The following is a 25,047-nucleotide window of genomic DNA, read 5'->3' on the forward strand; positions in this document are numbered from 1 at the left end:
AGATTAAACCATAAAATTATAATACATCGTTTCAAATCAGTCCAGGAGCAGAAACATGACAGTATTTCTTGTTTCATCTATACATATGCCCATCCATAATGGTGAGATTAAAAACTGTCCAACAAGTAAATCAACTTTCTTGAAAACCCCCATATTTTATATAAACATTAAATCAAATACACTTTTCTCCAGTACAAGAGAGAGAGGAGATAGGAATGGGCCTCCGCTTACCAGAATTCCAAAACTTTTAAGTTGCTTAAAACCTAATATAATCGCTTCCTACATTCAGATGTACCGCAGAAGCAAGGCAGTTGTTTTGTTTTGCCATCAGGACCAATAACGCTATCAATTGCATAATTGTAGTCGTATGTAAGTTCCTGTTTGTCACATAAACAGATTATTCTTCATCTTAAAATACAGTTGAAATTTGACAATGTTAAATATGTGTGTGCGTGTATATATTATTAAACAAGAAATTGAAGCTAGGGGCTCTTCAAATAATCTTCTTGAAACTATAAAGAAATTATAGTAATTAGTAGCACCATACTGGAGCTGAAGCGCATACTCAAAGCTGAACAAGAAATGACTACTAGTTTCTGAGGAAAATGTTATCACCTTGATTCTGATACCATTTGAAATATAGGGATCAATGAGTTGATGAATAACCTGCGTTACTCAACTGCATCATACAGGCAAGCTGTGGAATACACATGACAACATGTACATCCCCTTCATTTTGGTGTAGAAAGGGCAGGAAATTTGAGTATTTTGATTTTTCCTATCCCTACTCTTTTATTTGTTCTATTGCTCATTTATTTAGCTTTTGTAGTATATTGGTTATATTGCCCAACATCATTATTTGGGCTTTAATTCCACGATTAAGTATGGTTCTGAAAAATCCATATAAAACCATGAAATTTCAAATACAAAATGCACCATCTTTCAAAATAAATCTGAAAAATAAAAAATAAGAAATATTATGGGGACTAACCTGCATTCGAGGAATATCATCTGCAGCAAAGAGGACTATACGGGCAAGTCTAACATCATGGTGAGAGCTTAGAATGCACTGAACAAAGAGGTTAGGATCACAACTGTGATTAATAAATCTGGCAACATTCCCAAAGGAGCTGGCATCTATGCAAAACTCAGGCTCAGGTTCACTTTCTAGAGTTCTCTCATCAACTTCATCCACAAGGTTTGACATAGGAAGAGATACGTCACCTTGGCGTCTCTATCAGGAGAAATGCTTTAGAGAATATACAAAATTAATTCTATGCATGTACAGTAAGGCAAACACATAAAGGAACAAAAAGCATGCAGTGAAAAGAACAAAAAACACAGCATGAAGGCCTAGTATGGATGGACTGCTTGGCATGTGAAGCTAACAAAAGTAGCATTTCAATAATTATAGTTTACAGTCCGTTGCCTATATATAATACACAATAAGTTGAAAGACTATTAGCCTATTTTTGTTTCTATTATCAATTAGCATGCATACCTCAGCACATAAGCTATCAAATCATGATCATACTGCAAGTGTATGCTTTCTCATGTTATGCAATTATCAATGATCATGCATGTCAAGCTTTATGAAACTACTTGAGTTATTCTCTTGAACCGTACCTCTCTTCCTCCAATCCCTTTCATAGTGTGCCAGCAATCAATCTCAAATATGTAGTCATTTTCTGAAATATCTTCTAATTCATCATTCTTCCTTAGGATTCCAACATACTCGCAAACTGGAGCGCCAGAAGGAATAAAGTCCAAAGATCTAACTGCCCATCCTTTTTCTTTAGTGCGATAGACCTGTAAGGAATAAAAATGTTTACTCAATGTGTCAATGCAAGTATGCAACTGCATAACCAAATGCACTGCTTCGCAGTTATAGGTGTTCTACCTCAAGCTGGTATTTTAGTCCCTGCTGAGATGTACGGTTGACACACTCAGGCCCACAGCCACAATTTGGACCACATTCAAATACAACATCTTTAGCTTCAAACAATCTGCAAATTATTAAATGGAGAGAAAATGAACTAAGTAAAGACAGTACGGTCTTGAAGAATAACAAAAGATCAGTCCATTTCAAATGAGTTTTGATCTCGTGATCTTGTGGGAATTACCACAAGACCTTGACATGGTTTAGGGAATTGTGGTCAGTTATTTTAACTCAGCAAAACCCTGAATTTTTCAAAGCCATATAATTCAAATCTCACCTGCCTCCATCACGAGAAACATATGGAAAGTCACCACCATTAAGTTGAGCACAAGAACATGACCTTGGATTTGTGCACTTTCCTCTACAATTGCACCCAGGAGCATCTGGTGGGATGCTCACATTTTTGGCAACTTTAATGGAATTGATATATTTAAAGCCTACAAAGAAAAACCATTACACAAAAAAAGAGTCTGAAAATATTACGAAGGAATAAGCAGACAAAGGAATGGAGACATCACATATGGGATATATTAAGGCATCAAATAAAATTTATAGAAGTAAAATCACTTCCTTTAACATGAGACATCACATTCTTTGATATATATTGGTTGCACTTGCATAAACATTTGAGAAAAAAGGAAGACATCTATAGTTGAAATGTATAGAATAGCAATATCGTTAAAATATCTTAAAACTAGTTAATGGATTTATAAGAATAATTCTTCAGAAATTCTTTTAATTTAAATGCATGAAATTTCACTGGCCCTTTTAATGCTACCTAGAGAAATGAATAAAGCAAAACTAACAAGAAAGAAAAATACAATAACCTAAACAAAAATCAATTGTCTCTTATAGTTTTACCACATAAATTGATAATATAAAATGATTAATGTAATAGTCAATTTACGAGGATATCTGTGGATGGTTTTCTCTCAACAAATTTACTTCCAAGTTCTATGCATATATTATTAGCTTAGCCGACAATCCAGAGATAAACACAGCCTTTTAACCACATACAGGAAATAGTTTGCCAGCAAGCAAGGGCATCTAGCCCCATTAGCAAGCATATACCCAACCTTACTCAATATTTCAATTTAACTTGCCTGTTGGAGCCAAAGAAGGATTATAAAAATTAAAAACAGGGATGCATTTATCTTCTTGACCATTTGATAGGTCCTTGCACACAAGCCTTGGGAAAAAAGAAAACATGAAGTCAAATAGTGTGACTAAGGCACATAAAATTGTAGTGTTTGAATTTGACATCTCAGAAATCTATCTAGAAGCATATATATGTGGCATTCATACCCAAGCAATTCTTGTTGAACTCTAGAAACTTTTCCTCGTACAAAGTGAACCTAAAATAAGAAGTCAAACTAAAACTGAGAATAGTAATATAAGCAAGCTACAGCCTAGTGCAAAACCCATGTCAACGTTACATGCACAAAGCAAGCTTAGCCAAACATTGAAAGCCAAGACAGATGAAGCCTAGGAGATGCTTCCAAGAAAATGCATGAAAAATATAAGCCACTTAATGACTTTTTACCACAGTATGGGAAGCATTATTCCTCAACCACCAGTGGCTCAAGATATACCATGATAAAAGGCAAAAAGAGAAAATAAAATGCAGGAAGTGTCTCATCATTAATAACTCAGGACGGAGTTTGTGTGTGTCTGTGTGTCTATGTGCACATATGTGCATGTGTGTTCCATATTCCTTGTGACCATAGATAAAATAGCCTGTATAAATCCAATGGACAGTGAGCCAAAAGTAAAAAATAAACAAATAAATTACCTGATTCTGGCTTGTCAAATTATCTTGTCCTCGTAGTCGTTTCAACCTGTACTTAAAAACTTTAAAGCCAGAAACACCTTTCTCATCCCAATAGCCAGTAACCTATTAAAAGGAAAAATACAAACTGAGCATAAGCAAATGATAATTAGTTCAATACTAACGATAGAATATCTTGATATTAATTAATAATGTAAAAGAATGTATAAATAATGAACAAGAATTACTAGTTTGAATTGGTACTACTGCATACCATCCCAAGATTCATCCATTATATTCCTAGATTCTCAAATAATAAAACATCTATAATACTCCACAATAGTAAGTGTACTAGAACACACCAATCAAGAAATAGATAAAAAGTGAGGGGAAAACAGAATGGTAAGAAGGCAGTCTCACTTCCAAATTATCATCCTAATTTGATAAAATATATATATTTCTGAGTGGGGCAAAACCATATATTTATTTTTTCTATTGCCACAATATGAGAAAAATGGAATTTTTGTTTGTAGATGATAACTAATGCACTAACCTAAAAAATTGTTCTATTGTTTATAGGGGGTGAAAGAAGATAGGAGCAACTATTAGCATGCACAGAAAATTGTTGAAAACAGTGACGTTATCAAACAATGACACTTCATACAAGCAACAAAATACTCCCAAGTCTACACAAACACATCAAGTAAATTTTCAAATGCAGCACAAATTTAGTTTTAGAGATCAATTGTATTAAGAATTTTATTTCAAGACTTTAACCTTGTATAAGCCATCATATATGTATACTTTTTTGCTGTAACTATCATCACATTTACGTCCACGAATAACTCTAACTGGCACAGACTGCTTCTTGTTGTTCTGCAAATAGATTACAAGAAAAATGAGTAAAGAAACAATTTAAATTGCAAGTTAAATCAAACATCATAACATGTAGATAACAAAAAACAAGGCAAAAAGTGCAGCTATATCAGTAAGCTGAGCTCAGAAAGCACTTTGGTTGACAAGAGAAGAAAAATACACATACATATAATGGTTAACTTTATTCTAATTGTGTAGCTTCATAAGAGGCTATCAATACTTGCTGAAAGCCTATTTCAGTTTAGATGGATAAACATCAATAGGATGGTTTAGACCTTTTAATAATGGCTCAGCTGGTGAATCATTTATTTTACAAGAGCAATATTCGATCAAATCTAAATCTATCCTAAGCTATTAAAACCACTTCAGAATCATTAGACATAGTTTTATACTTCTATTGTCATATTAAGAGATTTTATGGAAGTTAAAAAGAAGGGATTTCTACTGGAAAAAAACCACCTATTTGATTTTTTTTTAACAGGCTGGAGATGACACTAACAAACTAAAAAGAATCACAACAGTCCAACACACAATTAGCCCTACCACCATAACCGTGTTCACAGCAAATGTCAGCTATATATTTTGAGAAATATAATTCAATTACATGATTTATTTATAATGCTTGCACCTAATGACCAGTTTATAAGTGAAAGAACAAATAGCTTTGATACTAAACATAAGGTAGCATACTATAACCTATCATGTCACTAAGGTATGGTTAAATTGCAATAAAAAGTTTAAAAGAATTCTCTAATCGCCAAAATCAGATGTTTCTAAAACTTTCACCTAAAAATAAAGTTTGGAATTTTTGTAAGTCAAGGTTCAAATAACAAGTGAGAGCATTGTTTTTCTTACCATATCTAAGCAAGTTTACATGTGGATATTGAGCAATACATGTCATCTCATAATTATTATGAAAGTAAACCCACTGATTAAAATAACTGCAAATAGTTTAAATTTTGATTAAAGATAAATTTGAAACTTGTAGCCATTACTAATTAATAGCTGAACAGCATTTCAAAAAAAACAAAGAAAACCATGAACATTTATGTTATAGCAATTAAGCATGGAAAGAGTGCAAACACAATAGTGTAAATAAGGAAATAAAGAAAGCAAGTCACATACTTTAAGAGCCAAATTACCACAACGCATAACTTGATCTCTGAATTGCCGTTTTTTACCAGGTATATCCTTTTCACCTTCACCAGTATAAACAATTTCTTCCCTATTACCAAAATCATCTTCATATTGGCCAGACATCACAATTGCAGCAGCAAGAGGAAAGGTATAGCCATTGTACTCCTGAAATGCACCAAGAGATTACTAAAGCAAAGTAGGACTAGAGAAGCTTATAATTCAAATTATTTGCATAGGGAAATTATATAGGAACTTATAGGGGACTCTTGAATTAATCAGTCTTATATACAAAGGAAAATCTTCAAAATTAATTAACCAACTAATGTGGTTTAGGGAGAAAACAGCAGCAATACGATAAAACAAAGGCTGAAAATGAGTGAGATAGAATTTGGAATACTTGAAAAACATAGGGTTAGATGAACCTCTAGTTTTTAAGTCTATTCATTAAAAGAACAATGTGGCTGTGAATCTATTTTACAGTACTAAGGTTACAAGTAAAGCTTTAATCCTAGCCCTAAGTTAAAATTCTAAAGATAGCTTATAATTCTGGCCATCCATCCATATGTCTAATAATTAATAAACAAGAATGAAACAATAAAATAACAAAATAGTAATAGCTCTTTTGTCATCAACTCAAGCAGATGAAATTAAATCATACCTACTTAAGTCTTATAATCCTAACTTGAACAAATAAAGTGAAAAAGAAAATGACAAATAGAGTAGAATGGTCATTACTCCTAGGCAGCACCATTACTAAGCGTGTTCATGTGCAGTTATCTCTTGTTATGACAAAGAGTGCAGAATTCTGAACAAGTCAATCTAAGTTGAATACTAACATTGCTCTACCATGTGATAAAACACTTTTATGACAAATAGTTGATAAAATGTGATTTCTAGTTTATCAATAAGGTTAACAGTTTGCGTTGATAAAACTACCATTTCATGCCTGCTACTCTGCTGCTCCAATGGAAAATAAGAAAAGAAAAACATGGAATCCTTCTGATATTTGATGTAAGCACAAGCAGAAGGTACAATAACCTACCGATTTCACATAAGGTTTTCCAATGTAATCAATTCTCTTCAGTAAGAGTTTATGAAGTCCTACAGCAACCATTTCAGCTCGAGAATAAAAGCGATGCCCAACTTCAATACCTATAAAGAAGCGAAAGAAATTATTTTAAAACAACTCCATTCGGAACTAATTGATATTTCAATATAAATATATATTAGGGAGAACTAGATTCACCAACCAGGTAGATCACCAAAGTATCTCTCATGACACAGAACTTCATTTTTGTTCAACATCTGTCATGAATTTTAAAAAGATAAAATATGTCATACGGACTTCATCAAGCAATATACAGATTATTTTACTGTTGATGTGGTAGCAAATACACAGAAAAGACAACTTTATTCACATTTTAGTGGCGTGTGAATAATAAACAAACTTTACATATCAATCTAATTCGAGCACCAGTTCTCTACATATTGAATGTATTCACATCAATCCTTGCAGACTGATAGCAGGAACAAAATCACACTAAAGCAACAAAACCAGAAGAAACCCTAGAATGACAGCTGACTGTAGGCAGTGGGTTGAATATGAAAATCCAATTCAAAAGCTTCATACAGCATAAATATTGAAAGTACATGTGCAGAGCATTAACCATAAACTTGCCTCAGAAATCGCCTTCAGATCAGGGCGCTTAGTCACACAGCCTTTGTGCTTAGATCGCTTAGCCTGCTTAACATGGCCTTCACATCCTTCTTCTTTCTGTAATAATAAAGCATTTTCTTTTCATGTAAAATGAGACTGGAAGAGAAGAGAATATACCACTACTAGAATCAAGTTGATAATATAGAAAATGAAAAATAAAATAAAACTAGAATTAAACAAAAATCAGGATACAAATTGCCTCTAAACCATAGAGCAGTGCCTTTTTTATTGGAGTAACATCATTGTGGAATTTAATCAGCAAAAAGAAACAAACTGGGTAACTAGGAGGTAACGTACCCAGGTTTATTCAACCAGAGGATATTTAATGCCATATATCAAGACATAGACTGTCATAATTTAATATCTATTTTGCTTTGATGTCCAATAATGTTATATTGGACCAATTCCTATCGCTTATCACTAGTTTTTTCCTGAATTGCTTACTGAATTTCAGCTCATAAAGGTTCCAGGAATCACTTTTAGCTTAGAAAATTTTAATTTGGTAAGTCATGACAAAGGTCCTTAACATAGAAGAATACAGCTTTAAAGAGTCTGTTTTTTCTTCCTTACCTAACTAACCTAATTAAAAGAATTGATGAATGCATCACTTCAATTTAGGATATATTGAAATCACTACCAAAAACAACTGCAATCAAAGCCACTTCATTTTTATATTTAATCAAAACATATCAAAGTGTCGCAGAAAAAAACTAGCTTAGTGCACAAGGAATTAACAAAAGATTTTAACATAAGCACTCCAAGAAATTTTAAAAAACATTAAATGCAATAAAATTTACAGTTTAGAAGCTTACATCCTTAATTTTACCATTCGCAATTTCATGATCACTAGCACTACCATTCACTCTATAGCATCTTGCGTCTTCTGCCTATGCACAGAAACATAGAAATAAGGTACCTTGTTATTAGTTCATACATAATACAAATATGAGAGCATAATTTGGGAACACAAACAGATCAAAGTTAAACCTTACTTGCATCCTATAACACAATATAAAAAGAATTCATAACAAAAAGCTTGTTCCAAGTTATCCAAAGTACTCTATAATCACATTTAATAAAATCTTCAACTTCTTTCTGTTTTCTCCTTTTGCAGAACACAACATTAAACAGAAATTGCAATAAGTACTGCATTTGGTTTTTAAAAAATCCATAAAACATTTTCTTTTTACATTTTCCCTTCAACAAAACATATATAAACATGCACCAATTCTTACTTCTATATAAAACCATTGCAGACAAAATAAACAATTCACCTTAGAGAAGTGGAGGAAATACTTATTGAACAGCCTGAGTTTATCTTTCACTGCCATAGTCGTACTTATTCCATGAATAGAGGTCAAATCATCACCATAGTTGCCCCCTTTTGAACCAGTTTCCTGTAAATCAGCAACATCTTTTTCACCATTTTCAACTGTAACATAACCATTAGATAAACACTCCAGCTTTGTATTACCAACTTTGTGTTTTTTGACCATGATCTCATCTTGAGAATCATTCATCGTTTTCCTCTTCTGGCTACTACCATAAAAGGGTCTCTTCTCCAAAGGAATACTTTGGAGTCTGGGGCTAACTCTAGTATTTGGTGTCTTTCTTGAATCGGGTACATTCTGTATCTTCTCAATGTTTGAGTTATCACCATTTGGTAGAGTTTGAAACCTTGGGCTAACTCTAGTATTTAACGTCTTTCTTGAGTCAGTTGGATCCCATGTCTTCTCAATGTTTGAGTTATCAACATTTGGTACATTTTGGAACCTTGGGCTAACTCTAGTATTTGATGTCTTTATTGAGAGAGTTGCATCCCTTAATTTCTCAGTGTTGGAGTTATCACCATTAGGTAGATTTTGGAACCTTGGGCTAACTCTAGTATTTGATGTCTTTCTTGGGTCGGTTGCATCCCATATCTTCTCAAATTTTGGTAGATTTTGGAACCTTGGGCTAACTCTAGTATTTGATGTCTTTGTTGAGGGAGTTGCATCCCTTTTCTTCTCATTGTTGGAGTTACCACCATTAGGTAGATTTTGAAACCTTGGGCTAACTCTAGTATTTGATGTTGTTCTTGAGTCGATTGCATCCCATATCTTCTCAATATTTGGTAGATTTTGGAACCTTGGGCTAGCTCTAGTATTTGATGTCTTTGTTGAGAGAGTTGCATCCCTTTTCTTCTCATTGTTGGAGTTACCACCATTAGGTAGATTTTGAAACCTTGGGCTAACTCTAGTATTTGATTTCTTTCTTGTGTCAGTTGCATCCCGCATCTTCACAAATTTTGGTAGATTTTGGAACCTCGGGCTAACTCTAGTATTTGATATCTTTGCCGAGTCAGTTTCATTCCGTATCATCACAATATTTGAGTTAGGGCTAGCTCTAGTATTTGATTTCTTTCCTGAGTCAGTCGCATTCCTTATCTTCTCAATGTTTGAGTTCCCAACATTTAGTAGATTTTGAAACCTTGGGCTACCTCTAGTATTTAATGTTTTTCTTGATTTAGTTGCATTCCATATCTTCTCAATGTTCGAGTTACTACCGTTTGGTAGATTTTGAAACCTTGGACTAACTCTTCGCTGTATTTCCATTTAAAAAATTGAAACCACGCTACAAGATCTGCATGCAGAGATTAGGAATATTAGAATGTCGGAGTAAGCGGAAATACAAAAGAAATTTTCTACTAAAAACATGTCTGCGGATCACACTAGCTCTCTAAATTTTCATAGAAAAAAAAAAGAATGGAGTGAATTAGCAGAATCGATTTCATGGTGCGTAGTAAATCTTTGAGAACACAAAGAACCAGCATTGTTTTATTAGACTCATTCTAGATGGAAAATTGATTTGCAAGTATAGAAAAAAACAAAAGAAAAGAAGATCGAAGAAAAAGGAGGGAAAAGAGAGTGGAGAAGCCTACCAGTGAAGGGAGAGCTGGAATGTTGGAGGAGACTGAACTGGAAAGTTGCCGTCTTTCAGAATCGAGTCTAGGGTTCGTAAAACTATTCTTCTTGAATGGATTTTCCGATTTAGAGATTGAGAGCAGCGGGAAAGCTGAGATTTTGACGGATTTGAATAAAAGTCTCAAAGCATGATTCTCACATTCTAGATTCTGCTCTCTCATTCAACTTTTTTGCCAATATCATATATATATATATAAACATATTATAAAATACAAGTATATAATATTTTATTCTTTTTAATATATATAATATTCTAGTGAATACTAGAAAAATAGGTTAAGTAATCTACATTTAAAATGTTAATAAAAATATTAATATTTTTTTTTTAAAAAAACACACACATGCTTCAGAAAAAAAATCAAGTGTTATAATATCTCTTAACTTGTAAGTTTTTGGGCAATTTACCTAAAAAAGCCGTTTTTTTTTCAATTTACCGAAATGGGCCGATTTTTTGATTACTTACAAGAATGGTCCATTTTCTGAGAAATCGCGTCCACGTCAACGCGACCTGCTGACGTGGAAGGAAATCGCGCCCTCAAGGACGCGATGTCCTGCCACATAGCGCGTTCTCAGGGACGCGATTTTAACGTTGATTTCACGTTTAGTTTTTCTGGCTTTTAAGGTTTAGAGTGCAGGCTTTTTAGGGTTTAGGGGTCCCGGAATAAATTATTTCGAGTTGACATTTTTGGTCAAATAGTATAAAATCGCGCCCTCGAGGATGCTAATTGAGAAGAAATTGTGAAATCGTGCCCTCGTGGACGCGATTTCGCTACAGTTGGTCATATAAGAAATAATTTTTTTTTATGTTTCTGAGCAAATAGTATAAAATCGTGCCCTCGTGGACGCGATTTTGCTACAGTAGCAAGTTTGGGCTGAGGCTATAAATTAGGCAGAAAATGTTCTTAGAATACATAAGTCATAGCAGAAACATTTTAGAGAGGCTAAGAAAGTAAGAGTTTCAAAATGAGTGAACGTATTAGTGCTGTTATTTACTACGATGGTGAGGCTTGCCACACCGAGAATTGTGTTGTTTTTTTGTCGGAGAATACGGTGCGACTGTCATTTAACCAGAACATAGATTTGACAGAACTTCTTAAAAGAATTAGGCGTAAAATCTTCGGAACGACGCCAATGAAAGTTCTGTCAATCACGTATCGATTTTGCTCTTGTGTTGATCCGGTGACATATGTTAGGGTTAGGGTTTTTAAATAAATTAGGTTAGGGTTAGGGTTTTTAAATAAATTAGGTTAATGTTAGGGTTTTTAATTAAATTAGGGTAGGGTTAGGGTTTTTAATTAAATTAGGTTAAGGTTAGGGTTTTTAATTAAATTAGGTTAAGGTTAGGGTTTTTAATTAAATTAGGGTAGGGTTAGGGTTTTAATTAAATTAGGTTAAGGTTAGGGTTTTAAATAAATTATGTTAGTGTTTTTAAATAAATTAGGTTAGGGTTTTTAATTAAATTAGGTTAGGGTTTTTAATTAAATTATGTTAGGGTTAGGGTTTTAAATAAATTAGATTAGGGTTAGGGTTTTAAATAAATTAGGTTAAGGTTAGGGTTTTAATTAAATTAGGGTAGGGTTAGGGTTTTAATTAAATTAGGTTAAGGTTAGTGTTTTTAATTAAATTAGGTTAAGGTTAGGGTTTTAATTAAATTAGGTTAGGGTTAGGGTTTTTAATTAAATTAGGTTAAGGTTAGGGTTTTTAATTAAATTAGGTTAGGGTTAGGGTTTTTAATTAAATTAGGTTAAGGTTAGGGTTTTAATTAAATTAGGTTAGGTTAGGGTTTTACTTAAATTAGGTTAGGGTTAGGGTTTTAATTAAATTAGGTTAGGGTTAGGGTTTTTAATTAAATTAGGTTAGAGTTAAGGTTTTAATTAAATTAGGTTAAGGTTAGGGTTTTAATTAAATTAGGTTAGGGTTAGGGTTTTTAATTAAATTAGGTTAGGTTAGGGTATGAAATAAATTACGATTTTTATTACATCAAATAGAACTTCTATTTTATTATATCAAATAATATCAAAATAACTCGGAAAATTTCTATCGTATTACATCAAATAAACTTCTATTTCATTACATCAAATAATAAATTTTAATACGGTAATCAATGTCTATGACCCGGGATTCGGTTCCACATGGCGATTAAATGATTCTGTACCGGATTCTTCCTTCCTCTAGCTTCTGGCGGCGGTTGTTCTTCCTCCGGTGGTGATTGTTGTTCTTCCGGTTCGGCGTCTGGTTGTCGGACTTGGGACGATGATCCACCTACAAAGAATAGTGTATGTGGAGGTGTTTGCATAATGAACGGCGACGGTGTTTGAAAGCCATCCGTTGCTGGCGATTGGTAAAAATGAGAGCTCCCCGACGGCCCCCTTGCGACCCCTCCTGCGCCGCTGCCCTAGTTATCGGTGGTCCGCTCGGCATAACAGGAAATGGAGCTGATCCGGGCATTTGGCTCCAACTTGCCATAGGATTCGGAAAAGGATACATGTACGGGTTAGGGTACATATAAGGGCTAGGAACACACCTAGCATCATAGGGAAAGGCGATTGCGTCGGTATCATCTGTTGAATTGCTGCGTCAGGTGACTGCGTCGGTGCTCTCGTTGGGGCCGGTGATTGCATGCCCGCTGATGATGCGTCGGGTGACTGTCTGGGCCTCGTTGAGGGGTTGCCTTCGAAGTCTTCTCGTCTTGGATTTAGAGGCCCGCGCCTTCCCCTTCCGAGACGTAATTGTCGTTGCCTCTCCTCTGGCGTAAGTAAATACGGCTTCCCATAGATCCTAAACCATGGCATGTATTCTGGAACGCACGCTAACTCCGGAACGATGATTTCTTCCCGAGTAGGTAGATATTCATGCCGATTTTCCCACATTTTCGTGTACTCTGACCAGTATCTAGGCCAATCCGTACCTAATAGCCGAAGATCGATTTTGTGGTGATCGTTAAACACCTCAGGGTCCGCAGGAATCGGTTGTCTACATCCAAACTGTCGTAGGACTCTGTCTGTCTGGTGGGGCTCCACGATTGCATAGTTGATCAACACCACTTTCGCGTGCCAAGCATTCGGATTTTGTAAAAACTCTTCCGGGATTACTGCCCGGATTGCTGGATCCTCGTATGGTGTCCATTGAAACTACATGAACATGATAGAAATATCAGTTATATACATAATACTAAATACTAAATACTATATACCGATCCCACTAGCGAATGTATGGAAATATCTATTTGCAATAATACTTACTTCTACTTCCAACCGTTGCTCCAATAAAAGCCGTATATCTTCAAGTTCAGATGATAATCCATGATAACTTGCCGGATGGTTCCACCTAATTAAATAAATTTTTAGCATACTTTTCTTACAAAATCTACATAACAATTCCAAAATGTAATATAAAATTTACCTCGTTACGAGTGGGAATGTATGTGGGTGGTTCACTCGAGGACATAGAAATGGAAAGCGAAACCGTGCCCATGATTGCAGTAGTGACAGGCAACCTCCAATGTTTGCTCTCCTCAGTCGCGTCGCCCCGCACATCTCCCGATATAATGTTTCCAAGACGGCAGGCCTCCAACTAAATTCACCGGCTCCTCTAAAATCAACGAGTTTTAGCAGCCACCTTAGATGTACACGGCTCCGTGACGTGTTGGGCATCAGATAACCTCCAATTATTTGAAGAATGTATGATCGAGCATATCTGATTCTTTCAATTTCGGTTGAATTTGCATTCGGATCAGGGAAGGTGGCACGTAACCAGCCCATCTCCACCTTACCTCCATCCATTTTATCCGGAACAGCGCCCAAAAGTTCGTAGCACACCGCCTCCCAATTGCTAGATTGGACAGACCCGGTGACTAGGTGCCCGTCCACCGGCAATCCCAATTGCAGATGGACATCTTCTAGAGTGATAGTGCACTCACCACATGGAAGATGAAATGTGTGCGTCTCGGGTCTCCACCTCTCGATCAACGACCGATCGGTTCGGCTCCAACTTGCATCCCGCCCTACCATCGCCACGTGCAAAAACCCGCTTCCGCAGTAGTTCTCTACTAACGGTGATGGAGGACCATGCATATTCGGATAGTGCATTCCAATACCGATCTTGAGACTTTTATAACAAATAATAAATTAATAATTTTCTAAAATACATAAATAAAATATCTTAAATAATATTTAAATTTTAAATTTAATACTTACCATTTTCATTTGCTCCACCGATATGTGATTCCTATCAAGATGAATCAATGATCCGGCCATTGATGAAAATATAAAAAAAATTTAAAATTAATTTAAAAAAATATAAAAAAAATTTGAAATTATTTAAAAAAATGAAATTGAGGGGAAATTAAAATTTAATATGGATTTGAGAGATTTTTGGAATGAAATTGAGAGGATTTTGGAAGGAAATTGAGAGTTTAAGAGAATTTTGGAAGGAAATTGAGAGGATTTTGGAAGGAAATTGAGATAGGATTTGTTTGTGGAAAAAAAAAGGGTGGGGGTTTTATAGTTTTTTTTTTTGACCTTTGGGGGGGCAACGGTCAAAAATTTGACCGTTGGGGTACTGTTCACGCACGGGGGACATCGCGTCCACGTCAAGGACGCGATTTCCTTCCACGTCGGCAGTCGCTGGCGACGTGGGCGCGATGTCTGACACGTGCCACGACATCGCTGACGACGTGGACGCGATTTCCCGAAAAATGGACCATTCCGGTAAATAATCAAAAAATCGGCCCATTTCGGTAAATTTTGAAAAAAAAACGGCTTTTTTAGGTAAATTGCCCTAAGTTTTTATTGTACCAAAAAAATTAATTTAAAAAAAAACATAAATATTTTCACTTTAATTAGTAAAAAAATATCATCATTCAGACTTTATTTATGATATAATTTTTTTCTATTATTAAAATACTTTAATTATCATAATAATTAATATGTTTAATTATATTTATTTAATTAAAAACGCATAAAATCATTCATGAAATATTGAGAAAAAAGAAGTCCAAAATTATATTACTCCAGAGTTTGTGCCACCCACTACCCACTAGGCATGTCGAGGGACCGTGGGTAAGCCCAAATCAAAGTCGAGTAGATTTTTAGGAATTGGGCTTCAAAGTTTAGGATGGTAAGAAGAAAAAATATTTTAAAATTATTCGATTTAATATATAATATTATATATTTAATTTAATTTGATGTAATTACATGTATAAAATTTAATTTTAATTAAATTTTCACAATATAATAACATTGTCATTTATGTGACACTATTTTTCATCATGTTATGTGAAAATTGTTAATGCAGCATTTTCTTAAACTAAAACATAAATTAATAAATTTAAATTATTTTCATATAGATTAGAAAAATACATATCTTTTCCAGTATACCAGTGGAAAGATAATTTAAATTTACGTAGAAATCATTTAAATTATTTCCAAAAGAATAATTTAAATTATGTGGAAATATTAAAATTTACTAATTCATTTTTAGTTTAGTAAAATATCAATAAGTAATTTGAATTTTCACGACTTCAAGAAAAATAATGCTACTTAGATAACATTGTAAGTGTTACATGAAAATTGAATCAGAATTAAAGTTTTATGTACATAATTTGCACTAGACCAAAATTTTGTATGATATTGTACATTGAATCAAAATTTATATATACTTTTGAGATTTATCTCAACATAAAATAACTAAAATTTAAATTTAAAAATAAGACATATCACAATAATTTAAAACGAATCTAAACCCAAATTTCAAATAAAATAAACCTTGGATAAACTCAAATCGAACGAGATTCAAACCATTCTATTTATATCAAGCTACTGCCTTAGAGCCAATTTTCTTCTTTAGCAGACTAATATGGAACACTGGATGAATTTTGGCATCATTTGGGAGATCTAATTTGTAAGGCACAGCCTACAGGTCCAATTTTTTGAATGATAGTATAGGGTCCAAAGTATTTGAGATTCTTTCTTGAGCTATTAAAGTTTTCTTGTAAGGTTGAATCTTCAAAAAAAACCTCATCTCTAATTTGAAATTCTCTCTTAGACATGTTCCTATCTACATAATACTTCATCCTTTGCAGCGTTCTCTAAAATTGCTCAACCAACATTTCGCCAAGTTGTTCTATTTTTTCAAGCAGCTCTTCAGCAATAACTACTCTAGCATTTATGCTTGCTTCCCATGCAAAATCATGGGGTTTATAACCATAAAGAGCCTGTAAGGTTGTCATACCTATGTTTGTACGGAAACTGCTATTATACCACCATTCAGCTAAAGGTAAGTATTTAACCCAATCCTTTGCTTTAAGGAAACACATACATATTCAATCTTTCAGTTTGTCCATCAGATTCGGGATGATAAGTAGTAGAAAGGTGCCAACTGGTGCCTAAAAGCTTCATTAGCTCTTACCAGATCAAGCTGGCAAAACACATTATTCCTATCTCATATAATCACCTTTGGAGTACCATATAGCTTATAAACTTCTTTTAAGTAAGGTTTAGCTATATCAGCAGAGTATATGGATGTGACAAGGGTAAAAACTTAGCATACTTGCTAAATTTGTTTATGATGACCATGATACAACCAAACATTTGGGACTGTGGAAGGGATTCGATGAAATCCATGGTGATGACTTCCCAGCTTTGGTGAGGAATAAGAATTGGTTGCAATTTCTTAGGATAAGCTACATGTTCAAACTTATTTCTTTAGCAAGTGTCACATTGCTGAACAATTTATTGTACTTATTTCAGCATGTCAGCCAAAAGCAATAAAGTTTGAGCCTCTGATATGTTGCCTGGGACCCTGAATGGCCTCCCTATGGTGACTCATGTAGTGTCTGAATGAGTTGCTAGCTCAAGTCATCATTCTGCTCAATGTAGACTCTATTTTTGAATCCTAGTATCCCTTGTCCAAAAGTGAAGGAAGAATTATCAGTATCTACTGTCAGGGATGTAATTTACTCTGCAGCATATGCGTCCCCCTTGTAACTAACTTCCATTTCTTGAACCCACTTAGGAATCAGCATAGTAGTTGATAAGACTTGACAGGACCCCAGCTCTTCATGTTGTATAGACAAGGTATCTGCAGCAGCATTGGTCTTAACTCTTACCCTTATTCTTGGTGAATGTGACAAACAACTGAACGAGTAAATTTCCTAAAGCAAATTCGAAAGTTTTTGTTACTGGTAAACGGTTGACTGGAAGGCTCACCAATAGTGTTATACATCTTTTATTATTCTAGCACATTAGCCGCATGAGAGATGAAAAGTATAGGCCAATGCCTTCATCATTCAATTACTGCGAAAATAAATACCAGCACAAAAGTCATCTTGTCAAATTGACTAACATGACAGGAACCAATTGCACTTAAGTGAGAATGGATTCGACGGTATAGTGGATCTCTTTCCATATTTTTGTGGCAATAAGATTCATCCCTCATCGTTGCATACTGAGAGATGACCTTCTTGCAATCTCAATGAAGAGACAGCCATTATAATGTTTCTATTTAGACTATATAGTAAGGAATTTTTTTTATAAAAAATAAGTAAGATTGAATTATTTATAAGGTTTAGAGTCATGGTCAAAGAGATCTTGATTTCTATGAGTGTCGAAAATAATTTAACTTTTTCGTGCTTTATTTTCAAATTTTGGTTAAGATTAAGGTTCCATTATGGAAAACTTGAACAAATCTTGACATCCCCTTAGACCTCGATGTCTATAGGCATTAAGACTTGTTTAAGTTTTTCATAATTTTCTATAATAAAGAAGAAAATTTTAAGGTTAACAGTATATTAAGGTATTTAATTGGACCTCGGCACTCGTGGTGTTGAGGCTTCTTTAAATTTTAATAAACCAAAAATTTTACCTGAAATTATAGAACAAATATTGGCCTTTGATCGAGGTTTCTTGTAATATTTTATCCATTAATTTACTTACCAATTTCAATGACCTCAAAACATTTTGACCTAAATTTAAAATGAATCTTAACGATTTTTAAATAGCAAGATTTCATCCATTAATCTACTCACCAACTTTAATGACTTGACCTAAATTTAAAATGAATCTCGATATTCATAAGTACTGAGATCTAATATAGAAGGAATAAAAACATGGTAAAGAAATAACAAAAGAAAAACACCAATATTTTGATCAATAATAACATAAAACGTAATATCTGAAAAAAAAACCTCTTCAAAATTCTCAAACCATAAATTTTCACTAGTTTTCAGATAACTTCTAAACCACTTATTCTTTATATAGCTTTTTACCAATAGAGCTTTTTACGATAGCAACATGATACTAAAGTGAGCATAAGCACCTTGTTGTTTGGACAAAGGCGATAAGCACACTTTTACAGTGAGAAATCATGTTTTGAATGTATAAGAATTTTTAAACCCATAAAATTTGCATAATGTATATAAAATTACATTTTAAATAAAAAAACATTGTTCATTTGATATTTTTTAACATTCTAAAATTATTAAAATTAAGATGCTTTTTAAGATAATATTCATTTTAATAATTTAATGGGAACAGAATTAAACGGTTAAAAAAAAGAGTTCAAATTTAAGTATTTGCAGAATGAAAATTTTATATTTGGATGGATGCAATTTCACATAGATTCTGGGTGAGGCTATTCTCAATAGGAAGATACAAAGTTCCAAGTCTTGAGGAAACCTTTTGTTCATACCACACAGTTAAGAAGCACATAAAGAGTTTAGAAGCATGAGTAACATCCGAATAACGAGTGTATGCGTTTGCATTACAGTCACACGTCAGCCTGCAAGGTAAATTTTCCCCCAAGGACCACTGATTAGGACATTGTCAACAACCTGCAAAACAAACGCACCAAACCTCTTTAGCCATAACAACCGAATGTTAGTAAAAGCTTTATGTCACATTGCAACAAAGATATTGTCAACATTTAGCAGCATCAATCTGCCATCGAGGGTGTTAAGTGGCTCCAAAAATAGTTTAAGGGCAGTGCCACGCACAACTATGTAAAATACTATGTTTTCGAGCCAACCAACCTTGTGGCTCAAAAGGTTTAGGGTTTTTGTTAGTAAACTTAGGTTCCTAGTGCTCCTAAACTTGGGAAGGTTCAGCAAAGCACTCTATTGATGATCTGAAAGATGTGAGTAACCACTTACCAGAAAATGCAAATGCATCACTTTGGATAGAGAATGTCATAGTGGCCTGGACGATATAGCAAGGTAATAAAAGGCTTGACAGGGACAGTGCTACCACCTTTAGCATTTGACTTATCGCCCGAAGTAGGAAGAAAATCATGATGGTTTACACTAACACCACCAATGTCACAAGAGCTCCGATCAAGGTACACAACACGAATTGGCACGCCCAGAGCGTCTGAAAGGGCAGTAATGTGCACATGATCACTCTCTTCACCCATTGGCTCTACGGATGACTTGCAAAACTACAAAACAGATTAAATGATGAGAGGGAAATTTAAGATCACCAACTTACCAGAATGCATTAGTATTAAATGTGATCATGCAAAGGAATTTTGGTATGATTGGAAGAAACAGTTGATGTAAACTGTTCAATATTATAAACATTATCACAATACACGACTTGGAGAACTGTCAAGAAGGCATAAGGAAACAGTTGCTGCATGCATTATGTTAGCATGAACCAGTAATCAAACATGGTTCAACCCTGAAAGAAAAAGAACAAAGATTGCATCTGTAAATAACATGCTTATAAATAAAGTGCCATTCAAAACCCCATTTCTTTAATGATGCATGAAGGGATGTCATGTTCTTGTAAGCATACAAAAAAGTTTTATCATATTAAACAAACCTGTTCCACTGTTGCATTTGTTAATCCCAAAATAAAGGGTTCGAAAAACTCTGATCGCTTTCGTATTTCACCAGAGGTAACAAACCTGAAGAACATTACAACTAACCAACCAAACTTGTTATGAAATATACCAAGGAGAAAGACACATTAATACCTCAAAATCTTATAACACACTCACCATAGTCGGAAATTGACTGATCTCGACTCCTTAGTATTAATTCATCCTGACTGAAAAATGGGGAAAACCTTGTTCAGAAGATCAGTCTAGTTTAATTTCCAATAGATGTAGGCAACTAAATTCAAGCTACACGGCTATCAGTCGGTCATGGTTACCAGTACATGTGGTATGAAAAGAGAAAGCAACTTAAACAAGGAAAATATCAAGGCAAAGTAAAAATATGTACACACCTTATGGAATCTTCATTTCCTTGAAGAACGCATTCCAGCTGCTCAAGGAATAACTGAAAATTTTTTTCACATGGAAGCACATATACAAAATATTGGTATTACAGATGAGAAAACATAAGCAAGGTGCTTCATGAAGAAAACTGTTGGTCACAATATACCCAAAACAAGTAAACAATATACAAGACACCATTTCTTCTTAAAAACAACTCATGAAATAGAAAGAAAACTTTGCACCCAAAAGCAACACAGGAAAACTAACTCCTCAAGTGCAGGAGAAAATAAGCTGCAACCTAGAAATTAAAATATTATAGCTTCCATACTCTCTAGAAGACATTAAACCTAGAGTTAAATTAAACAAGATAAATACTAAGGGCTTCTGTCCTGAAGAAAGTATGAAAATGCATGAGCAAGCAGCAATAAAACATCTAATAAGAAATTGTAAAATAACCCTGATATGCGTTGAGTTAATAATTCATTTTTGGAATGGTGAAGTAGGCCCCTATGTTTGAAAATAGTAAAAGGGATTGAAATACCATGATGGCTAAATAGTTCCTGATTTACCCTGTCCCAAACATTTTTTTAAGCCAGAAGCAAGACAATTAGGTGGAATGAACCAGTGTTACTGCAACCCAACATGCATATAATAGGAACTGGGATTCCCACTGCATAAGAGTAACATCTGACAAATCTGTCAGAACTGGATTTTACAAGGAGTGCCTTGAAGAACTTATAGTTCCCTTTTTTACCCATACCCACCACTTTCAAGAGGAGGCTTCTTGGGGGAGGGGGGGGGGATGTAATAATAACAAATCTGGAAGGTGTAGAATTACAACTTGATGGTAATAGTGGTTTTCCAGAAATCCTTGCATGATAAGGTATTTAAAGATGTCTACTTCAAGCATACACCTCAACATTTGTTATAATGAGGCAAAATGAAAAAAACCAAGACATCTAATTGCCAAATACATAAGAAATGGAATAAAATAACCTATCAGCTAAGAAAGAAAAAAGATAGAAAGATATAATAGGTTACCGAAAAAAAGTCCTCAAATGTAAAATCTGTGTGGCCTAAGCTCTGAAGTGTCTTTCTACATTCTTCAACATTGCCTTTGATACGATCAACCTCAGCACGGTCTTGAGATTCCAAAATATGTTCCTATTCCATATTCAAAATTTTATAACTTACCACTCCTAGAGAAAATGCCGTTCCTCCAACAAGAAGATTGGAGATCAATTAGAAGAATATAAATAAAAGGCATTCATAAAAGGTACTATGACATACAAGGTATGAAAACATAAAACTCCGGAAAAAGCAGTTTCCATCTCCTCGCGTTCTTCTAATGGCTGCATATTGCTGATCAAGCACCTGCATTAAGGATAACCACCAATGCCTCTTGTTTAGAAAAGTAACTAAATAAGCAAACAATTGTGGCACCAGGCAGTAAAAAGAACAAATGGACAGACAGCCATGAAAGCAAGAAACCTTTATTTTTTCTAGCAATATAGGACTTCCTGATTCATATTCAGCTGCCAACATAGAGAGTGCTTCCTGCAGTTCCATATAACAAAATTTCTCAATCCCACATGTGATCAGTATAGCAAAAATAATGAAAACTGTCCTTGCATCGTAATGTTCATGAAAAGCCAAAATATGAAGCAAGCGACAAAATAGCCCAGTTGATTTTCGAATATCAAATGAACAACAGTACGATACCAAGACTTGCATACTAGTTATTTAAGCTTTACAAAAATGGTGATGCAAGTGATCCACATAAAAAAATGACTCAACATGAACATACATAGAAATTACCATCCATTCTTCATTGGCATTGGATAATTGGTGTTTGATAAGGAAACAACACTGAAGCAATTGCCTTGGAACAAAGTGACAGCATAAAGCAAGTAGGATGCAAGAACAGTCAAATTGCAACACAAAAGATACTACCTATATGAACTGATAAATTCAAGAACAGATAAATAGACAGACTGCTTTTTATATAATGCAGAGCAGCAAATTGAATATTAAAAAAGAAAAAAAAAAGACCCAAAATATAATCCAAATGCAATTATGCAACCATGTTAAGTAATCTTGAAGAGTCATGTGTTTTTCTCACCTTGTCACCAACAAATGGAATTTTCTTGGCCTCCTCAGCATGAATGGCAGATTGTTGCTGCATGATATCATCATCTGCGAAATTTGCCCAGTCATCAACTTCAGAAATGGGAATGGATACAGCAGATTCCTTTTCCCTATCAGCTACCGCTCCATCCTGATTTTGCATCTTTCCTTCACACAAATTCAAGTACTTGCAGATTTTTCAATAACCTATGCCTCGTGGCGTGAATTTTCTATCTGCAATTCCTCAGAAAAATATGCTTCAGAAAAGAAGAAAATTCCCAACCACTCAAAGGGTTAATAGCCTCCAATTAAAGAAAACTTCACTGCATTAAAGTAATAATCACCTTCATATTTTATTATGCATTTCATCAAAATAGAAGATCCCAGGCCCCATGCATACCATTTGCCAGGGTTGCCAAAACAAACTAAAAATAAGTTAATATTACGATTTTATGATTCTACAAAGCAGCAATGGAGCCTGAAATCTCCGTATAAATTCGTTTCATGTTCTTGTCTATAGTTATAGAGAAGTACAAAGCGTGTTTGTAGAGTGCAGAAATTCCACCACCACTGTAAATTATAAGCAGTCCGGAATTTATAACTAGTAATCATTAAACCTAGAAACGGAAAATGGAAAATGTTGCAGCAATCAATCATGCAATTTAGACCTCCAAGCATGATGAATCAAAATTCTTTAAATTACCGTGAAATTTTACAGAAACCATATCAGCTAACATTAGGTAGCGTGATTCTTATATTTCACTTTCCAGACCCATTAAAATGTTCTCTCGAAATACTCATTAACCAACAAGATTTTGCTAAACAAAATCAATAAGAACCAATATTCTTTAAAAAAAAATCATAACGAAAAGGAACCCTTTCATTCTTCAGACAAAAAGAATGACAAGAAGAAGTGTGGGGTAAGTGTAAAGAAAGCTGAGCTTACCAGAAATTGAAGATATAGGATTTGATTTCTCTTGGCAAATTCTCAGATCGAAAGCAAAGTGTTTTACAAGGGAATTTTCCCCTTCCTGGTGGCGAGTGGCGACTACCTTGATTTTATTTTTTTAATTATGTACTTAGAATATATTGTTTCTTTAAACAATAAAGAAAGATAAGGGTGACTGTTTCCGTAACAGTAAGTAAACAACACGCTTACTAGCTAGTTACTGGCTTCAGTTTTGATTTTCTGGTCTTCTACTTTCTTTGGGCTTTGGCCTTTGGGCTGTTCTAAAAATGAATTAGCTTGATTTTATATTTCACACTTACTTTGGATCACTAATGAGACAGTGAAATGAGATATTGTAATAGTAATATTAAAATCAATGATAAAATATATGTTTGAATTCGATAAAAGTATCATAAAGGTCATTATATTAAGAGTCGAATTTATTTTACCTCTCTACTAAAAAATAGGTAAATTAATCATTATACATTAGATCAAAGAACAAATTGGTCTTTCTGTTAGAAATTTCATTCATTTTTGTTGTTAAAAAATAGTTCTTGTACGTCAGCATGAGGTATATATGTCACACCACATGTAATGTCTAGTGATTCCATTAGCCAAGCCAGTTTTTAACAGTAAAAGTAGATTAAATTGTTAATAGAAATGACCAATTTATTCTTTAATCTAACGCACATGGACTAATTTAACTATTTTTTAACTAAATGGTGCAAAATACAATTTGACTACTAATACAGGGACCTCCATGATACTTTTATCGTTTTGATTCAAATGCATCAATAGTGGTGCGATAAATGATAAAATAAAAATGATATTAGATAAAATAAGCATATGTAAAATGTAGAATATATTATTAAAACTAAAATTAAAATTGACTTATTTTAAAAATAAATTAAGAAAACAAAATTGAATATTTTAACAATAATATATTTTATTATTTAATATTTACGTGATTACTTATTTTTTGATATATTAGTTAAATAATAAACTATATTGTATTAGCTTATTATATTATATTTGTTAGAGTTGTGTGATCCAAATTCTAAGAGATTGCTTGCAAGTCAAGTTAAACAAAAATAAATTTTATTTCTAGAAGATTTAGTATTTATTAGTACAATATATTTAGCATTTATTAGCATAGTTTATTTGACTTACTAATTTAGCCTATAAATAAGCTCTTTTACAACCTTAGAAATATACACTCATTAGATTAGATTTCATAACACATTTAGAGAATTTTGTATTTACGTTTTGAAGGTTCTTTGTTTTCAAGTTTTCGGGGTTTAGTTTTTATCTCCATCTTTTATACTCTTCGTTTTTTTACCATTATAGTAAAAT

General features: G+C 33.8%; 2 protein-coding genes across 6 annotated transcripts; both read right to left on the reverse strand.

The window, feature by feature from the left end:
- On the reverse strand, window positions 1-10,553 carry LOC105794818 (histone-lysine N-methyltransferase, H3 lysine-9 specific SUVH4). Of its 5 annotated transcripts, XM_052628558.1 has the most exons (17): window positions 10,358-10,553; window positions 8,916-10,059; window positions 8,712-8,834; window positions 8,250-8,324; window positions 7,399-7,494; window positions 6,971-7,025; window positions 6,763-6,872; window positions 5,709-5,885; window positions 4,485-4,583; window positions 3,732-3,833; window positions 3,245-3,294; window positions 3,043-3,128; window positions 2,217-2,376; window positions 1,901-2,006; window positions 1,627-1,809; window positions 992-1,234; window positions 342-666 (listed from the first exon to the last, which is right to left on the reverse strand). In XM_052628558.1, exons 2-17 carry the CDS (start codon window positions 10,029-10,031, stop codon window positions 385-387), a joined length of 3,063 nt encoding a protein of 1,020 aa, XP_052484518.1. In that variant the 5' UTR covers window positions 10,032-10,059; window positions 10,358-10,553; the 3' UTR covers window positions 342-384. The 5 variants fall into 5 exon arrangements, with proteins under 5 accessions (XP_012479619.2, XP_052484518.1, XP_052484517.1 ...); XM_012624165.2 differs by having other exon boundaries at window positions 1-377; window positions 8,712-10,059; XM_052628557.1 differs by having other exon boundaries at window positions 8,712-10,059.
- Window positions 10,554-18,971: 8,418 nt separating this feature from the next.
- Window positions 18,972-23,859, reverse strand: LOC105794819 (OVARIAN TUMOR DOMAIN-containing deubiquitinating enzyme 1). Its single transcript, XM_012624169.2, has 10 exons — window positions 23,692-23,859; window positions 22,741-22,979; window positions 22,110-22,175; window positions 21,909-21,992; window positions 21,660-21,782; window positions 20,627-20,679; window positions 20,397-20,446; window positions 20,219-20,319; window positions 19,549-19,832; window positions 18,972-19,230 (listed from the first exon to the last, which is right to left on the reverse strand). The coding sequence occupies exons 2-9, from the start codon at window positions 22,906-22,908 to the stop codon at window positions 19,566-19,568; spliced, it is 912 nt and encodes a 303-aa protein (XP_012479623.1). The 5' UTR covers window positions 22,909-22,979; window positions 23,692-23,859; the 3' UTR covers window positions 18,972-19,230; window positions 19,549-19,565.
- Between the last annotated feature and the right edge of the window lie 1,188 nt (window positions 23,860-25,047).

Source organism: Gossypium raimondii, chromosome 3, assembly GCF_025698545.1.
Source record: "Gossypium raimondii isolate GPD5lz chromosome 3, ASM2569854v1, whole genome shotgun sequence".
Taxonomy (NCBI): domain Eukaryota; kingdom Viridiplantae; phylum Streptophyta; class Magnoliopsida; order Malvales; family Malvaceae; genus Gossypium; species Gossypium raimondii.

Excerpts from the sequence above, each read along its gene's own strand:
- LOC105794818 (XM_052628557.1), bottom strand. The coding sequence starts at position 10,031 with ATGGAAATACAGCGAAGAGTTAGTCCAAGGTTTCAAAATCTACCAAAC. Across the intron at positions 3,295-3,731 it reads ATTTGACAAGCCAGAATCAG|GTTCACTTTGTACGAGGAAA; the intron begins GTAATTTATTTG and ends TTCTTATTTTAG. Across the intron at positions 2,007-2,216 it reads GTTTCTCGTGATGGAGGCAG|ATTGTTTGAAGCTAAAGATG; the intron begins GTGAGATTTGAA and ends AATAATTTGCAG.
- LOC105794819 (XM_012624169.2), bottom strand. The coding sequence starts at position 22,908 with ATGCAAAATCAGGATGGAGCGGTAGCTGATAGGGAAAAGGAATCTGCT. Across the intron at positions 20,680-21,659 it reads CATTTGAGGACTTTTTTTCG|TTATTCCTTGAGCAGCTGGA; the intron begins GTAACCTATTAT and ends AAAAATTTTCAG. Across the intron at positions 20,447-20,626 it reads GGAAATGAAGATTCCATAAG|TCAGGATGAATTAATACTAA; the intron begins GTGTGTACATAT and ends CCCATTTTTCAG.